This window comes from Rhipicephalus microplus, chromosome 9, assembly GCF_043290135.1.
Source record: "Rhipicephalus microplus isolate Deutch F79 chromosome 9, USDA_Rmic, whole genome shotgun sequence".
In the NCBI taxonomy this organism is placed as follows: Eukaryota; Metazoa; Arthropoda; class Arachnida; order Ixodida; family Ixodidae; genus Rhipicephalus; species Rhipicephalus microplus.
The window spans coordinates 9513375-9529285 of NC_134708.1; the positions used below are offsets into that span (position 1 = coordinate 9513375).

Below are 15911 nucleotides of genomic sequence, written 5' to 3' on the forward strand. Positions count from 1 at the left end.
GCCGAATTGAACGACACACAGCGACCGTGCCCGAATAGTTTGTGTTCATGGGTTGGTCGGTCATAGCCGGTGTCATAGTGATTAACACTTTTCATGAACTGTTCTCCCTTTTTTTTTATTTCCTACTATTTCTCGTTCCCAAGTACGTAATAGCCAAGCGAACATTTCATTTCCTATAGCTAAACTTCCCGTTTTTTACCTATTCTCTCCCTTTTGTGTTCTTTGGAAGTGAAAATGTACCGATACTGTGATCAGAATTAATCGGGCAAAGCATCAATCTTTAGCTTATGTCTCGACCGGGCTCATGCTTAGTCAGACGGAGAGGAGCGCTGGTTGGCCGTACCTATACTGACTGGCCGGTGATTGGCCGTACATAGTGATTGACCCTATTGCATGGATAGGCTGGTGATTAGCCGTACATACACAGTTTATGTTGGGAAGGGCAAGAGACAGGAATAAAAAAAAAGGAGTGACGGCTTTTACAATCGTATGAGCCGAGAACAGGTTGAATGTCCCCGCATCCTGTAGCGTATGGACACGTGGCTTTAGGAAGCGCCTAGCACGCCACGAGTGAAATATACAAGTAAAGCTACGGGAGATGAATGCACGGCTTATTCGCGCTGTCAGGAACCACACGAAGTGACCACGGAATAATGACAGACACAGGGTGATGCGCTTACTAATAGCTATCAAGTGCTCTTGCGCCGCACACATCCTCGCGTATATGGCGTAAAAAAAATAAAACAAAAGAAAACCAAACGAACAACGAAAAAAAAACACCTTGTACATCTGTGAACTCGTCACTATCCACGAAAAAACACTTCAAAAGCCATCTTATCTAAGTTATCACAGCTGTCTTTAAACGCCCAACTTCTTTGTGAGATAAGATTATCGATGGTGCGCTAACGCAACCTTCACTTGCATATATATAAAAAAAGAGCCTCGATAATCTTTTTTTTTTCCTGCGGTGTGATCACTTCGTCTCATTGTACGTCGTTATCTGAGCAGGCGAAAGTACCCGCCACCGCACAGGCTTAGACTCTTGCAGGTTGGGGCATATCCCAGTCCCGCACCCTTGCGCAAAAGTTATCCAGAAATTCAGACGTCAAATTCGTGCTTTGCTCAGACTTTGCCAGCTTAGATCATATGCTCTGGCGGTGCCCTGCGTTACGGGTTGAAAACGTTACATCATCCAAATGGGATGCTGCGCTACGCACTACGGATTTAAGGACGCAGCTATGGGCAGTCCAACGGGCCCACGACGTGGCGGCGAGGTTAGGCCTATCTGTGTCCCAACGTGGGAGCGGCCCGCTACACGTGTAGTTCACACCCCGACGGACCTAAATAAAGTTTTTCCATACCATACTTCGTCTGATCCTTGCAGTGCGAATGAGCCATATGCTCGAAATTCAGATTCGCATTTAACGAACCTTCTCTAATTAGCGGCAGCGAAGTGAGTTTGCTGCCATTACTGTTTGAATAAACGAACGGCCTTGACATGCGAACCACCGAAGGCTTGGGGGATGGTAGTGCCGACATATATTTCCTTCACGGGGGGACAAAACCCAGCAAAATGTACATTATAGACACGACTGCTTTGAAAACTAGAATTTCCGTCATTTTTAGTTGATGACAGGATATTCTTCAAAACACATCACTCACTCTGGGAACATCAAAACCGATTTTGGTCTGATTGATTTTGCATTAGGGAAAGAGATAAATTAGCCTGCAAAGTAGACCGAGTACATATTAGTAAAATTCGCAGGGGCGTTCAACCTTATTTTCCTTCATCCAGTGACCTGTTTTACGTAACGGAAGTGAGCGAAGTTAATTGAGTGTGCATCTTTCCAAATGATCATTCGGGAGGCAGCAATGGCTGAGATGGAGATTATCTTAATGCGATTGTGTTTAACAGCTCGCCTTTTCTTATAAATTCCGGTGTTGCCAGCATTGGTTGTGAGAAAAAAAACGCAGTAGATGCAAATCACTAGTCGTGTATGTTCGTGTGCCCTTCTGCATGTGTATACGTGTTTAGAATTGAATTTTTCCGGCCTTACCAGCCGGCCACCCACCTACCCGTTCGTTTATCTATCTATCTATCTATCTATCTATCTATCTATCTATCTATCTATCTATCTATCTATCTATCTATCTATCTATCTATCTATCTATCTATCTATCTATCTATCTATCTATCTATCTATCTATCTATCTATCTATCTATCTTATTATATTATTGTGTGCTCTCATTTTGTCATAAAATACATTCAAGGGACAACTCTGGTGCATTCTGAAACTCATCACTGAACCTAAGTCGCAATTTCATGACCCTATGAGGCGGACGTCAAGCTCAATTACACCTTAATGCCACAAAGTGAGGGGGCTGGTTGCAACTTCTTCAAAACCCATGAATTAGGTCGGCGACTTTGACTATAAGTGTGAGCCTGATGTTGAGGGAGGTTGGACGTTCGGTGCGATATACCATTGAGGTCATATTTTTGCGCATCTGCTATGACGACTCAGAGACGTATGACGTTTGACTTCTGAGCACATAGCTTTTGGTGTGATGACCCCATTTTGATGAGGACAAAATACAAGAAAAGGTGTTAATGTACCACACTTTGGCGGGGGCTTAATAACCCCATAAATTGGCTATAATTGATCCTTAAGGGGTTTGTTATAATCAGGTGTTTGAATCTCGGGGCATTTAATACCTTAGTAATATCTCGGCCACTGATTTCACCTTATGCTATTTAAGTATGGCATCAATCGAATAAATTTAATAATTAAATTAAGAAAACATTGCTATATGCAGCAACAAGAAGAGGAATACATAGCTGTAAATTCACGCTTCCATTTTTGCTTCCTGATCCGACGTGGTGGTCTAGTGGTTACAGTACTTAGCTGCTTACCTGAAGGTCATGGGTTCGACCCCGGCGACGGCAGTCGATTAAGGCGAAAGACTAGTGGCCCGTCTATTGAGCTATTTCAGTGTACGTTAAAAAACACAAGATTGTAAAAATGTTCAGAGTTCTCCTCTGCGGCGTGTCTCATACTCATATGGTTGTTTTGGCATCTAGAACGACCAGATATTTTTATTAAAATACAATGTGGCCTGAACACTTACATTTATGTGCGCGTTAAGACCTCCAGTGGCCTGAATTAATGCGGTGGCTAGCTCTCGATACACCATGCCTGAAAGTAATTTCGTCGTTTCATAGTCATATCGTGGTTATGATACGCCAAACTCCAGCAATTATTATTATTCTAGCTTCGTTCTAGTGGGATCCTCTTCGGGGTGAACAACATGTTTTTCGACATTAGAGGCGTGAGTGAGGTCCTGCGGTCCGAAACCTTGACGAGGCCTGTAGATAAGGGGGCTGGAATGTTGACCAATACTCGAAGTGGAAGGTAACAGGGTAGACATCTTATCGCCTACGCCCACCTGATAAGGATAGCGGATCGTTCGATGCGATCGTACGAGCAAGCTCCGCGGATTGTCGCTGGCTGAGCGGTTGCCAGAAAAGCCACCACCGCAGCTTACGTAGTTGCGTACTCTTTATTTTTGTCTTTTCTCGTTTTTTTAAAAAAAAAAGAAAAGTTTGACCCGCCATACGAGGGCTCGATCTTGTTGGCGGCTGTCACCTTTCGATGGAAATGAAATTCTGGAGGCTTGTGTATTTAGATTTAGGTGTAACACTATAAACAGCCCAAAGTTGTCAAAAGTAGCCGAAATTCGTGGAGCTTTCTATTATATATACGGCCACGGAGTATATATTAGCGCCGTCGTCATCATCTTCTTCTTCTTCTTCTTCTTCTTCTTCTTCTTCTTCTTCTTCTTCTTCTTCTTCTTCTTCTTCTTCTTCTTCTTCTTCTTCTTCTTCTTCTTCTTCTTCTTCTTCTTCTTCTTCTTCTTCTTCTTCTTCTTCTTCTTCTTCTTCTGCTGCTGCTGCTGCTGCTGCTGCTGCTGACCCGCAGGTCGCGGGTTCGAATCCCGGCTGCGGCAGCTGCATTTCCGATGGAGGCGGAAATGTTGTAGGCCCGTGTGCTCAGATTTGGGTGCACGTTAAAGAACCCCAGGTGGTCTAAATTTCCGGAGCCCTCCACTACGGCGTCTCTCATAATCATATAGTGGTTTTGGGACGTTAAACCCCACATATCAATCAATCAAGCCTGACTGCATCCTCTGCACGAGAAAAGGCCTGTTCCGTACCCCGCCAATCAACGCAGTCCTGTGTTTGCTGCAGCGTTACACACACCTAACTTTCGGTCTATCCCTTGCACGTTCGCCTTGCCTTGGAATCGAGTCAATTACTTTCAATGACTAGCGGCTATCCTGCACTGACGTTACATCCTTGCACATGCACTCTACAGAATTTCGCCTCCATTGAAATGTGACTCCCGTGGCTGGCATCAAACCCTCGACCTTCTGAACAGCAGCCGAGCAGCGTGACCATTGCGCCACTGGGGCGGGCCGCCATGAAAACATAAGCGTGGCAAATGCGCAGGACGTATTCGAGAGCCTGAGAGACAGCTGTGTCGATGACGTACAAAAAGCCCCTGGTCCATGCTCAACCCCCGTTATCTGAATGCATATACTGGCCACGAAATAATCAAGCAATAAACACTTTTGCTGGTACTTAGGGTCATATCTCCGTCTTCTTGCCCCAAGCCGTCAACGTCGCCTTATACATTTCGCAACACTGATGCTGCGCGACGGACTGTTTCTGCTACCTCATTGAAACGGCATCAGTAAAATGATTTTAACATCCACCCTGTAGTTTGACATCTAATCTGTTTGACATCTAATCCCGTGGTCGTGGGTTCGAATCCGTGCCATGACAGTTCATTGAGCAGGAGAGTTAAAACAGCCATGCATATATCACCGAGCTTCAAGGGCTAAATTAGTAGGCAGAACCCCCTCATCATGTCGCGGTTTTGAGCCACAAACTTCATTTCACTGCTCATCATCATATATCTGCTATTTCTGGGCACATTTGCATGCTCACAATGTTTCACAAGGTCAGAACAATGACCTGTCTCACAGTTCTCTAATTCTTTTTTTTTTCATGAGCTGAATGAAAACATGTTCTTAAGTTCAGGTGAACAAGTTCGGCTTCTCTCAACATGACATTATTGGAACAGTGCAAGGTTATAGACAAGAGGACACATTGTGCTGCCTTTGCTTCTCTGTCCCTGTCACTAAGTTTCCGCATTCCACTAAAGTTCTTTTTTTTTCTTATCTAATGGTGAAATTCTATTTTGGGCCACCTTTTATAGATCAGGGCATATTTCCTCCTCTAAAGGACGTTGGGAACCCTTCATATGTATGCGAGTTGTAGTGACGCTGATTTTCACGTTATCGCGAAAACCGCGAATGGGACGATTGCAAGGTGTGAAGACCCTCGCGTGTTCGTGCGTGTGATAAGCGCGCACGACGTCATTATAGAAGCCATCTTATCTTTCTGCCCATAAAACAATGGTAAACACGAGATTCCTTTCACTTGATGTGATCGCTACACCCTGAGAGGGAATACAAGCATTCCTCTGGTATCTGCTTCTTTACAAATAGGTTGACTTGCGGGTTGGGGTAGGCAATATTTTGATTAATAATAATAGTAATAATAATAATAATAATAATAATAATAATAATAATAATAATAATAATAATAATAATAATAATAATAATAATAATAATAATAATAATAATAATAATAATAATAATAATAATATTCACGTTACCTTACAGGTTCCCGTAGGCACATTGAGTAAGGGGGCGAGAAAAGAAAAGACAAAATATAACAGAAGCAACAGAGTACAAAACATTACAATGTGGTAATATAACTTACAGAGGATGGGCATGCAAAAACAATGCAGTTACAATGGCGGTGTCTTATACAAAGTTGAATAAATGGCAGGTACTCAAAATAAATGTATAAATAAAGTGTAGTAGAACACTTTATTGCCACGCGGAACGCTGGGGTTCGATTCCTGCTGGGACACTGGCATTTGATGTTTGCATTCGTATACGGTGAACGCTGCCTACAGCAGCTTTTCCTTAACGCTCAACCGTTAAAGTTATCCATGTGTGTTCTCGCCGTTCCTGGATAGATGTAAAATGTTTATCGTGTGGCACGTACCCGCATTCCAGTGGCACATACCCGCCCCCTGGTGTGTGCCACTCTTCTCTGTAAAGTGTTTGACGATCTACGGGATGAAATTGAGACATTATTCATGTCGTGACCAACGAGTCGTATTCGTCAAACCATCTTACCCTCCCGTACTAATTTTGCCCCGCCGCGGTGGTCTAGTGGTTAAGGTACTCGACTGCTGACCCGCAGGTCGCGGGTTCGAATCCCGGCTGCGGCGGCTGCATTTCCGATGGAGGCGGAAATGTTGTAGGCCCGTGTGCTCAGATTTGGGTGCACGTTAAAGAACCCCAGGTGGTCGAAATTTCCAGAGCCCTCCACTACGGCGTCTCTCATAATCATAAGGTGGTTTTGGGACGTTAAACCCCACATATCAATCAATCAATCAATCAATCAATCAATCAATCCCGTACTAATTTTCGTGTAACCTAAGTTAAGAAGGGGATCATAAGAGCACCCATACGTAGGCGGCTAGATAGATAGATGAATAGATACGCAAATTGATGTCAAACGTTCTTGCAGTACGCAAAAGAATTGCTTCGTATTTAACGATGATCGCCCGAGCATTGACCGCACGAGATTGCAGTGTCGAATATTGGCGAGAAGTAACGAGGTCAGCGACACGAATATCGGTTTCTCATCAATGTTCTGAACACGTGATCACGCAGATAACATCTACAGGACGTATGCGCGCCTTGTAAAACAGCGCTGAAAACGGCGTTCGCACGTGAGTGTGCTTCGTGAGATTACGCATCGCGCACGAATATAGCTTTTTTTATCGCTAATATTGCGCGCTATACAGTTAGGATGAACGTTTCCGCGATAATAGTAGTAAAAAAATTCATAGATGATTACGACAATGCCTAATCTTCTAGTTCTTAGGGAAGCTGCGTGTGTGGGCAAGGCCAACTATGATGGAAGTTTTGGCCTTCCGCTATGTGTCCTTAACGCCGTAAATCGTGATTATTGTGAAGTATAGGACAGCACCCACCAGGCCATTATTTGCCTTTCTGCGGATAGGCGCGGTACTCGCTCCAATGTATGTAAGGTGATATGTATACACTTCGTAGGTGCTGCACGTGGCTGAGCTCTTTGCAGTGGGCGGGAAGCATTGAACCGCACACTCGTTGTGCAATTAACGTTGTGTGATGACTTGTTCTCATTTTACTCTTCTGGCACGCTACGTTACATCTTTTAACGCGACTCTTTGTCCTAAATGACCCCTGTGTAGGGTCTTTTTGCAAATGATTTTGAGGCACCAACGTATACGTCTGTGCGGCAGAACGCTCGACTGCCACGCAGAAGGCCCTGGTTGAAATCGCGCCCTATCAGCGGTAATTTTCTTTCTCATTTCATTTTTTCACCTTTATTGTTTACGCCACTGACGGCGAAGGCAACGCCCTTGAACGCGCGAACGGGAGCCTAAGATCTGCTTTCTATTAAAAAAACAAAAAAAAACAAGTCTCTGTCCAAGCACTTCTTACAGACGACCAACCAGAAAAGCTGAAATGTGCGGCTTCGTTGTCTCACACTATAGCTGGTATCTATCGAAGTGTCTTCCGTTGTAACATTTGATTTCTCAATCACGAAACTTCTGATATGCGTGTTGAAAGGTTTTGGTTAGTTAGCTTTAGTTTAGAGAATATTAAGAACGTATTCCACGCATCGGCGGCTGTCTTTCTAGCCGTATATTCTGACAACACCGGGAGAGAAACAATAGTCCAAGCTTGGAGACGCTTTGGGGTGGCGTGTGCTGGCGTTGCTTCATTATAGTTTCTGTACATACACGCACTCTCCCCCCCCCCCCCCCCCATATTCCTCCGCCTCCTAGGCACATAAAGCATCGCTGTAAAGTTTAGTTTTGCACTTGAGCCCAACTGAGCGTTTACAATTAATAAAGCAAAATTGCGTAATAACTTATGTTCTCAACAAAGCGAGCACTTACCTTAGACGACGCAAGCCCGGCAGGGCCGGGATGCACGACCACCTTCTTCCGCGCGACGACGGTCCATACCGCAGTGGTCCCTTTTCTGTTCCAGTGCTGCGCGCGGCGGAGTAGGAGATCCTGTAAGACGAGCGCACTGCGCCGGGCACCGTTCTGATACTCCGGACGGTGGGGTCCGATAACCTCCTCCTCGGAAATTCCGCAGTTGGGTCCCAGACGTGGACGCAGACAATTGAACGAGATAGCGGTCTCAGCCGCGTTATCTTGTCCGCTTTTCCTTTTCTGCGACTCGCGTGTACGTTCTTGAAACGATGCCGTACTTTTATAACGTGCGAGAATTTTTGGGGTATATACACAACCCTCGTTGAACGTAGGTATATAAGGTGACGCATAATTCAGGGGTCAACGACACGTGGCCCGCAGGCCGCATGCCTCCCGCGTGGCAGTATTCTCCGGTCACAGATACATCTAAACTCCTCCCTACCCCTTGTACCTTCCAAGGCAACTAAGATTCAGATGATCGAGCTGTGGAGCTAGCTGCAGATGTATTTAACGAGGCCTGCGAATATCTAGGTAAGCTGCAGCTGAGCTGGAATAAACTGCAAAGTGTGAAGGTGGTGTGGGAAATATGGTTGGCTCTATAAAGCTGGTTTCATGGGTGCATTAACTCCGAAATGACACGCCCAGGTGTTGGTGCCTCTATTCACTTTCATATTACTAATTGGGAATCATTATGCACCAAAGTCATGCGTTTCGGAGTCAGAAATGAAAATCGTTGTTCCTACCGTAAATTTCATTTGCAGGCACGGCTTGAACCATCCACTTTTAGCCGTTCTCGTCCGATACGGATATACTTACTATGGCTACATGTTGTATCACATGGAAGTTTAGAGTTTTGTGACGTTTTTTTTTCTACAAAGGGGAATGGGGGAGGGGAGCCTCAAAGGGGTCGCAGTGTTTCTTCGTGAAAAAGTCAAACCACCAAAGAACCCGTTTGATGATATTGGATGATGATTGGGGAAAGCACACCACTCCCGCTCCCCTAAAAAAAAAAAGCCTGATATTACTGGAGTTAAAGAAGTGGTTCGAAGTTAGGTTCCTTGACTTTGAAAAATATTAGAGTAGCATCCGAATGTTTCAGAATCTAATTAAGATCGATTTCGAGGAGATTCCAAGTAGGTACCAGTTGAAACTGTCGACTAGCAGACAGACGATGAGCTCAAAAATGCATTTGATCTAAAACAGACTGATGTTTTGCACTGGCCTAACAGACTAGACTTTTACGAGTTTGAAGAAGCTAACCGCAGCCATGGCAACAGTGTTTGGTAGTGCACATATTCTTACGAACACACTCTCGACGAAGATGTTCATGAAATCAAATTTGCGTTGCCGACTAACCGATAAAGCCCTCCACAATCGCCTGCGCTTGTCAGCCAACAACCTTCATATAGATATTTGCGAGTCGGCTTAGAATGTTCAGCGCCAAAAGTCGCATTGAACGAGTGTTTTTTTTTTTGTATACCCTGCTTGTAGCCTATGTTCGTAAATTGCAACTTTGTGACATGCGCGAAGGACGTAATTTCTATTCTATTTTTCTACAACCTAAAGTCCACGGTGATGGGTTGATTTCAGCACCGGGAGCTACGTGGTTACCGTGGCCGTCGCGGTATGCCGCCACGTGCCGGCTTGCGCGCTCGCCATCACACTAAAAGTAAGCCATACGTTCGAAAAAAAAAGTGCTCAGGGTCATGACCACGGTGTACACCGTGTCGTTGATTAAGAGACGCATCTTTACGTCTCCTTGTCATTCCCCTCCATGCGTCGCTTTCACCACGCTTACTATAAAGTAAAAATATTATATGATACTATACCATAAAATACGAGAGTAATATAACTAAGTAGTACGAAAGGAGAGAGAGAAAGTGCTTGAAGTGTGGGACGAATTCCTGTAACTCCACTCGTACTTGACGCGTTTAAAGACTTTTGTGGCAATCGATTCGCGAGGAGGTAGGCTCTTTTAAGGAAGTGATTTGATGATTACTTGAAGAAAGTGTTGCAGGACCCGCTTCAATAACTTGACATTTTCTGGTGTTCATTGCGCATCACTTGCTCTCCCACTGTACAGGCGCATGCATTGTCACCAGCTCGGTTTTAATACCTCTGTTTGACGCGCTCAACAGAATTTACTTTCCTGAAAAGAAAAAAAGAAAGAACATGTGATCGGATAGTACATTTTTCTAGAATTATGAGCCTTTTTGTGTGTGTATCGCTGAGAAAATCAACTAGAGCTTACTGTAGTTACACACAGTGTTTAAATGTTCTTTACGATGTTTCTTCTTTACCGTGCTTGTCAAGTATTCCCGTAATGAGGGGGGCATCTGTCAGTGGCGCCATCTCTCGGTGGCAGTAACGGTGTCCTGCCATTGCCGAACGGCAAATAGGTAAAAAAAAAATCATATCTCTTGAAAAAAGCTAGTTATCTAATACGACTCGTGAATTATACGGCGATGCCCAATCTAGGATTCTGGTAAAATTGCAGTATCAAGCTAGTAAGCGTGTGGCTTTGCAGGATAATTGAAAACCACTGATTTGAGCACATGGGGCCCCATTGAAAAAAAAACAAAAAAACTTTACTTCGGTCCTGCAGGACGCGCTTAGCGTGTAGCGTGCGTCTCCCACGAAGGGACCGACAGGGAGTATCTGCTGGACGGCACATTGCTGGTCGGCGAGAAGTCAGCTCCTGAGGGACCACTTGTTTGAGGTAGAGCCGGGAGGAGTGTTTCTACACTCACGGAGCATGGGTGTGGGTGTCTCCGTGTGTCCACTATAATATAATAAACACTCTGGGAAGCCACGCGGTTTCTAGTGCGACATTATTTACACCATAAAACTCCAGTAGCTCTACGCTGCATGTAACCGGGAGTCGTTTTTGATAACTAGCTTTTTCCGTCAGATATGATTTTTTTTCTCCCATTTCCCATTTAGTTACGGCATGTTATCGTTGTCGCTGACGAAAGATGGCGCTACCTGCGCATGTCCGCAAATTCTGGTGATGCTTCGGGGGGATGGTAGTTCCAGTGGTACACATCAAGTCACTTTTCAAACCGGGTCACTGCCAGTTTCCTTGTGTCAACGTAAGACAGGGCGCTCAACAGGAAACCGCCTGATTGGTCAGGTGTAATGACGTCGAAAAGTGTCTGCACTCGCATAGCAGCTGAAGTGAGCCGGTGTGGATGACATAAAATTGCTTGTGAAGTGTTTGCGAAGGTAGGCCGTTTTTCCCGCCTGTAGAAACAAAAGCGTTTCCATTTGTCTTCGCAGTGCATTTCCTGCTGCATCTAATTGCGAGAACGACTTGTAGGACCGCGTCATAATGCACGCCGAACAATGTCCGAGGGGCAGAGCAATAACGTAATTATGCTAAATGCTCATAATGGCTTAGCCGACGTCACGTTCGGCAGAGCTGAGTCTTGAGTCGACTAAGGTTACGCGGCGGGCTCGCTGGAGATCCATGCTATCCAGAGGTATAGCGCATACAGGCCAGGACGACGCGAGTGACACATAAACACACTTAGCACATTGTGTGTTTGTGCTCATGTGCCATTCGCTTTGTTCCGTCTTGGAAGCACTATATCTTTGGATGCTGAATCTCGAGCCGCAAGGTCTCGTTTCAAGGCAGACGTGACACCTTTCGCGACGCTCAAGTCAGATGAAATTATGTGTATGTGTAAGACCGCTAAATTGTGGAAGTGGGAACTTATCTATGTATTCACGATGCTTTGATGCAGGCCAATGAGAAAACTGGAGTGATATTGCGATGGTGTCCACACCGTGGTTTAAATTTCATGCGCAGTAAAATTAGTTTTCATGATGTGCAGTTGTGCCTTGGCTGGACTTCAGAGATCTACACCCAGAAATATATAACTCATATATATGTTCGTAGGTTTGTATGTATGTGTGTGTGCGTGCATATAGATATGTACAGAATACAAAAAAAATTGCCCGCAGCTTCCCTCGGGGGAACACTGAGGAGGATGCGGACCATATAATTGGTTAACGGGGTGTTAAAGTGCGACTTACTTGGGTCGATGGCTAAATTGGTTAACGTGGTTGTAGGAGGGGGTGTTAAATGAGTGAACACGTACACACGTATGCGAAAGGGCGGCGCTGGTCGAAGGGACGTCGATCATTGTGTTTGTGGATTCGTTGGAATTCATTTCACCGTGACCTTGGACGTCGACGCGCCGTACAAACCAACCGACGAGCGGCAACTGAGCGAGCGAGCGCCGACCTTGAGTATATATACAGCACGACGGCTCATGCACTGTCAGCTGTTGAATGTTCTCGAAGCGCGACGCCACATGCGCGTCCACTGGAGAATCAGGAGAATTGTAGATGTCGAACGCGGTGTGTAGAGGAGGAAGGGTGCACAGATGGTGGAGGAGTGAAGCGCGCGCGGTGTGTAGAGGAGGAAGGGATGCACAGATGGTGGAAGAGTGGGCGACGGCGCGAAGGCGCATGCGCTTGCGTCAGCTGTCGAATGTTCGAGAAGCGGTGTGGATGGCGCGGACGACGCGGACGGCGCACTACAAGGCGCGAGTATAAGATGCTCCGCATCTAAAAAAAATCGGGTGTGACGAGCAGTTCAAACACCTCCTACTCCTCCCTACGACACCTCTAACTACACCAGTGCTATACTTCTCTGAGTGCAACGAGAAAAAGCGCAGCACAATTCGTGGTACTTCCAGTCACGAGTTGTGACGTTAACAGAACAGTCCACCAGTTAAGGTTAAAATTACCATCACATTGCTTATAAAAACAGCGCTAAATTCATCATAAGCATCTCACAACATCAACTCACGAGGCACAATTGTTGGGATTTTCAATGAATTTATTGGCGTGGATAACACAATCGTCACAAACATACTTTGTAATAAACAACGTTTACATAGAGGTGATAATAAATCTGAAAAAAATATTCATCGCCTAACATATCTCGCTCTCAGTATGTACAAAACAGTCAAATACCACAACGATGGGGGTTAAATTTTCATTTTGATAAGCTCAATTCGTACCCACCTCTCTGTGCTGTTGGGGATAACAAAGTTCAAACGACAACTGCGATTATTAATGCCCGAACGGGTATCGTCAACGTGATGAGTATGTGCATGCATGGCGGAAGAACAGAACAGAATGTTGGTGAAATATGACTGCAGAGAGGACAACTGATAAAATAACAATATAAAACAATGAAAAAGAATCGTGGTTGGCTAGCACTTCATCTCAAGAATGGAAAAGAGAGTGACTCGGCTATTGATGTTGATCGAAGAAATATTGAAGTATTGTCGATTGTATTTGGCTTGAGGTGAAAAAATTTGCGCGTGGCATCCGTGATTAGCTCCGGCAACGTGCCGTACGCTAGACCAGTTCATTACGCAGCTATTACACATTGCTTGTAGTTTTCTATTCGCTACTTTTAAAAAGCAAGATCATTATTATTATTCTCACGAAATTCCCCGCTGTGTGAATTTCTTTTAGTCGTATTATCTTTTCTCCGGCGAATCACTTATAGTGACATAACACGTTCTTACTTGACCTTTTTTTTTTCAGTGAAAAGCATGAAAAATTTTTTTATTCTTCTTCAACTGTGTATAATCAGAGCAAGCATAGAAAGAAAGTTTGTGATAGATTTCGATTATGTTTTGGCCCTCTGACGTAACACCGAGATCTCTATCGTGTGACTAAAAAGATGCATCGTGTAAAACATCACAATCTCCGTGCAAAACACTGTCTAAACGTTCACCCATGCACACTTATTAAGGTTGAGAAGCCACAAGGAAAACGGAAGTCAATAAGGCGCATAAGGTCGAGCTCTCACGGATATACATGTAGATGTACGTAATCTCGCACATGTAGGATGTTAGGTAAGATATACTTCGGATCATCATGCGCTGTGGTACATATGTCCACATTAAAAACACACAAAATACAAAATACGCAAAATAAAAAAATACTTTTTCTCTCAACGTTCAACATCTTTACAGATATGCGGGTGTCTAGATATACTTTCATGTGCAGCGCCTATATCTGTTAAAAACAGCGGTATTTACATTAGCAGTTAGTTTTAAACGCGTCGTGTCCGAAACTTCCAAGGCGATCTACGCATATGCAGAACTTATTTCCTCTTGTGAAGACGATCCATGCTACGAGTCACGCTCAGAATACTCAGTTGCTCTGATGAAGTTTTCCACATGGGGGATGGACTTACAAATGCGATGCATGGAAGGGTCGATAGCTTGGCGAATATATTACTAATCGAAAATCTTGATTGCTTGTTTTGATAAAAGAGCATACCTAACTATCTAAGCTGTAGACAAAATGCAAGTTCTACACTTTTCCTGTCTATTTTTTTTTTCTTTCTGATTCCGCAACATACTCGTCTTTTGAGACACAATGACACGTATCCGCTATTCGCCCGCTTGGTTGGCGACGCTCATTTTGTGCCGTTCATGTGTTCGTGTGGTCGTTAGCAAAGAGTTTTCTACAATATTTGCAGTGAAGAAGTTTGGCGCTGCGATCGCTCAGCCCCCATGGGTTAGCACTTGGATTTACCTATCTTAGTGCTTGTGGCTTCGAACCGTAACTCGTGACTTGGCTTATTGTTCTGTTTTGGCTTTTGTTCCGGATAAAAATAACGGATCGTTGTGAACTTCATGAATCTTTTTTTGAATTTGTGAGCCTAAAAAGGATAAAGTGAGACAGCTGAAGTTCGTTTGGCGACAAAGCGGCTACGGGTCGCACGGTGCGCAACGGAGCCGGAAGAACGACGTATAGACAAAGACAAATCCATGTACTGCCCATCATTCTCGCGCTCTATCTGAATCGTCTTGCGTTGCGGCTCCCATAGACACTAGCGCCAAATTTTCCCCTGGTGTATTGTCAGGAAACTCTACGGTAGTTAGTGCGTGCTCAGCTGCTTCCGAAGGTGCGGAGCAGCACGAGGGACGCTGCGGCCAGCAGCACGGCGGCGGACGTTGTGGCGACGCAGCCGCTGCAGCGGTACGCGTTGAAGTCCCTGCACTCGTAGTCCAGCTCTCTGGTCTGCTGGTAGAGGATGTTGTCGATGACCGAGCTGCCGGCGTCTCGGCACTGGTCGTGCAGTACCACCTTGATGCACTCCCGGTAGGCTAGTGTGGCGCTGCGAGTGCATGAAGAGTGCGTGGTGAAAACAAGGTAGGCTTTAGATAAGGACATCGATAACCAGACGCTTGTAACACGAAGTCACTAAGAAATCCGCTCAGATTTATCAAGAAGAAAGCATTTTAGTTGCCAAAGAAGAAGTTTGTTCAGGTTCGGAAATATAACCCGGGATCAACGTCTTTTCGGGCAGTCGCTGCTCCAATTGAGCTTCCGCCATCTTGCGGGACTCTCCAGAACTGGTTTGCGAGGCCGAGATATGCCGGAACGCGTACATTGTGTTCAGTGCATCTTGATCTGTTACCCTACATGAAACGTACTTAATCATCGCGTCCAATGTCAGTGATTTAATTTTAGATAATGTTTAACGACACCCCTTCAACCCACCCGATTTAATGGACGGTAATGACGACGATGATGTCACAGTGAATTCAAGATACAACTGGTCTCGATTGGTGCTCTGGTCGCGTAACAGAGCGCGGTTGCAAGGCCACTGTATGCACAGGGAACTTCCAGCAGTGGTTCTTGAATAAGATGTGGCTAATTTTAATTACTTTTGAACAGTGCCAACGCATCTTGATTATTCACTGTTATAACAGTGTAAACGTCACGTCCTCTTA

General features: G+C 44.9%; 2 protein-coding genes across 3 annotated transcripts in view; one reads left to right on the forward strand and one right to left on the reverse strand.

Moving 5' to 3' along the window:
* Window positions 1-15911, forward strand: part of LOC119164846 (uncharacterized) — a 145801-nt gene that overhangs the window by 51608 nt on the left and 78282 nt on the right. The window lies entirely within an intron of this gene.
* Window positions 14720-15911, reverse strand: part of LOC119163451 (uncharacterized) — a 36166-nt gene continuing 34974 nt past the window's right edge. Inside the window, exon 8 of the mRNA XM_037415454.2 lies at window positions 14720-15292. Coding sequence (XP_037271351.2) covers window positions 15064-15292 — 229 coding nt within the window. The 3' untranslated portion in view covers window positions 14720-15063. The remainder of the gene's footprint in view (window positions 15293-15911) is intronic.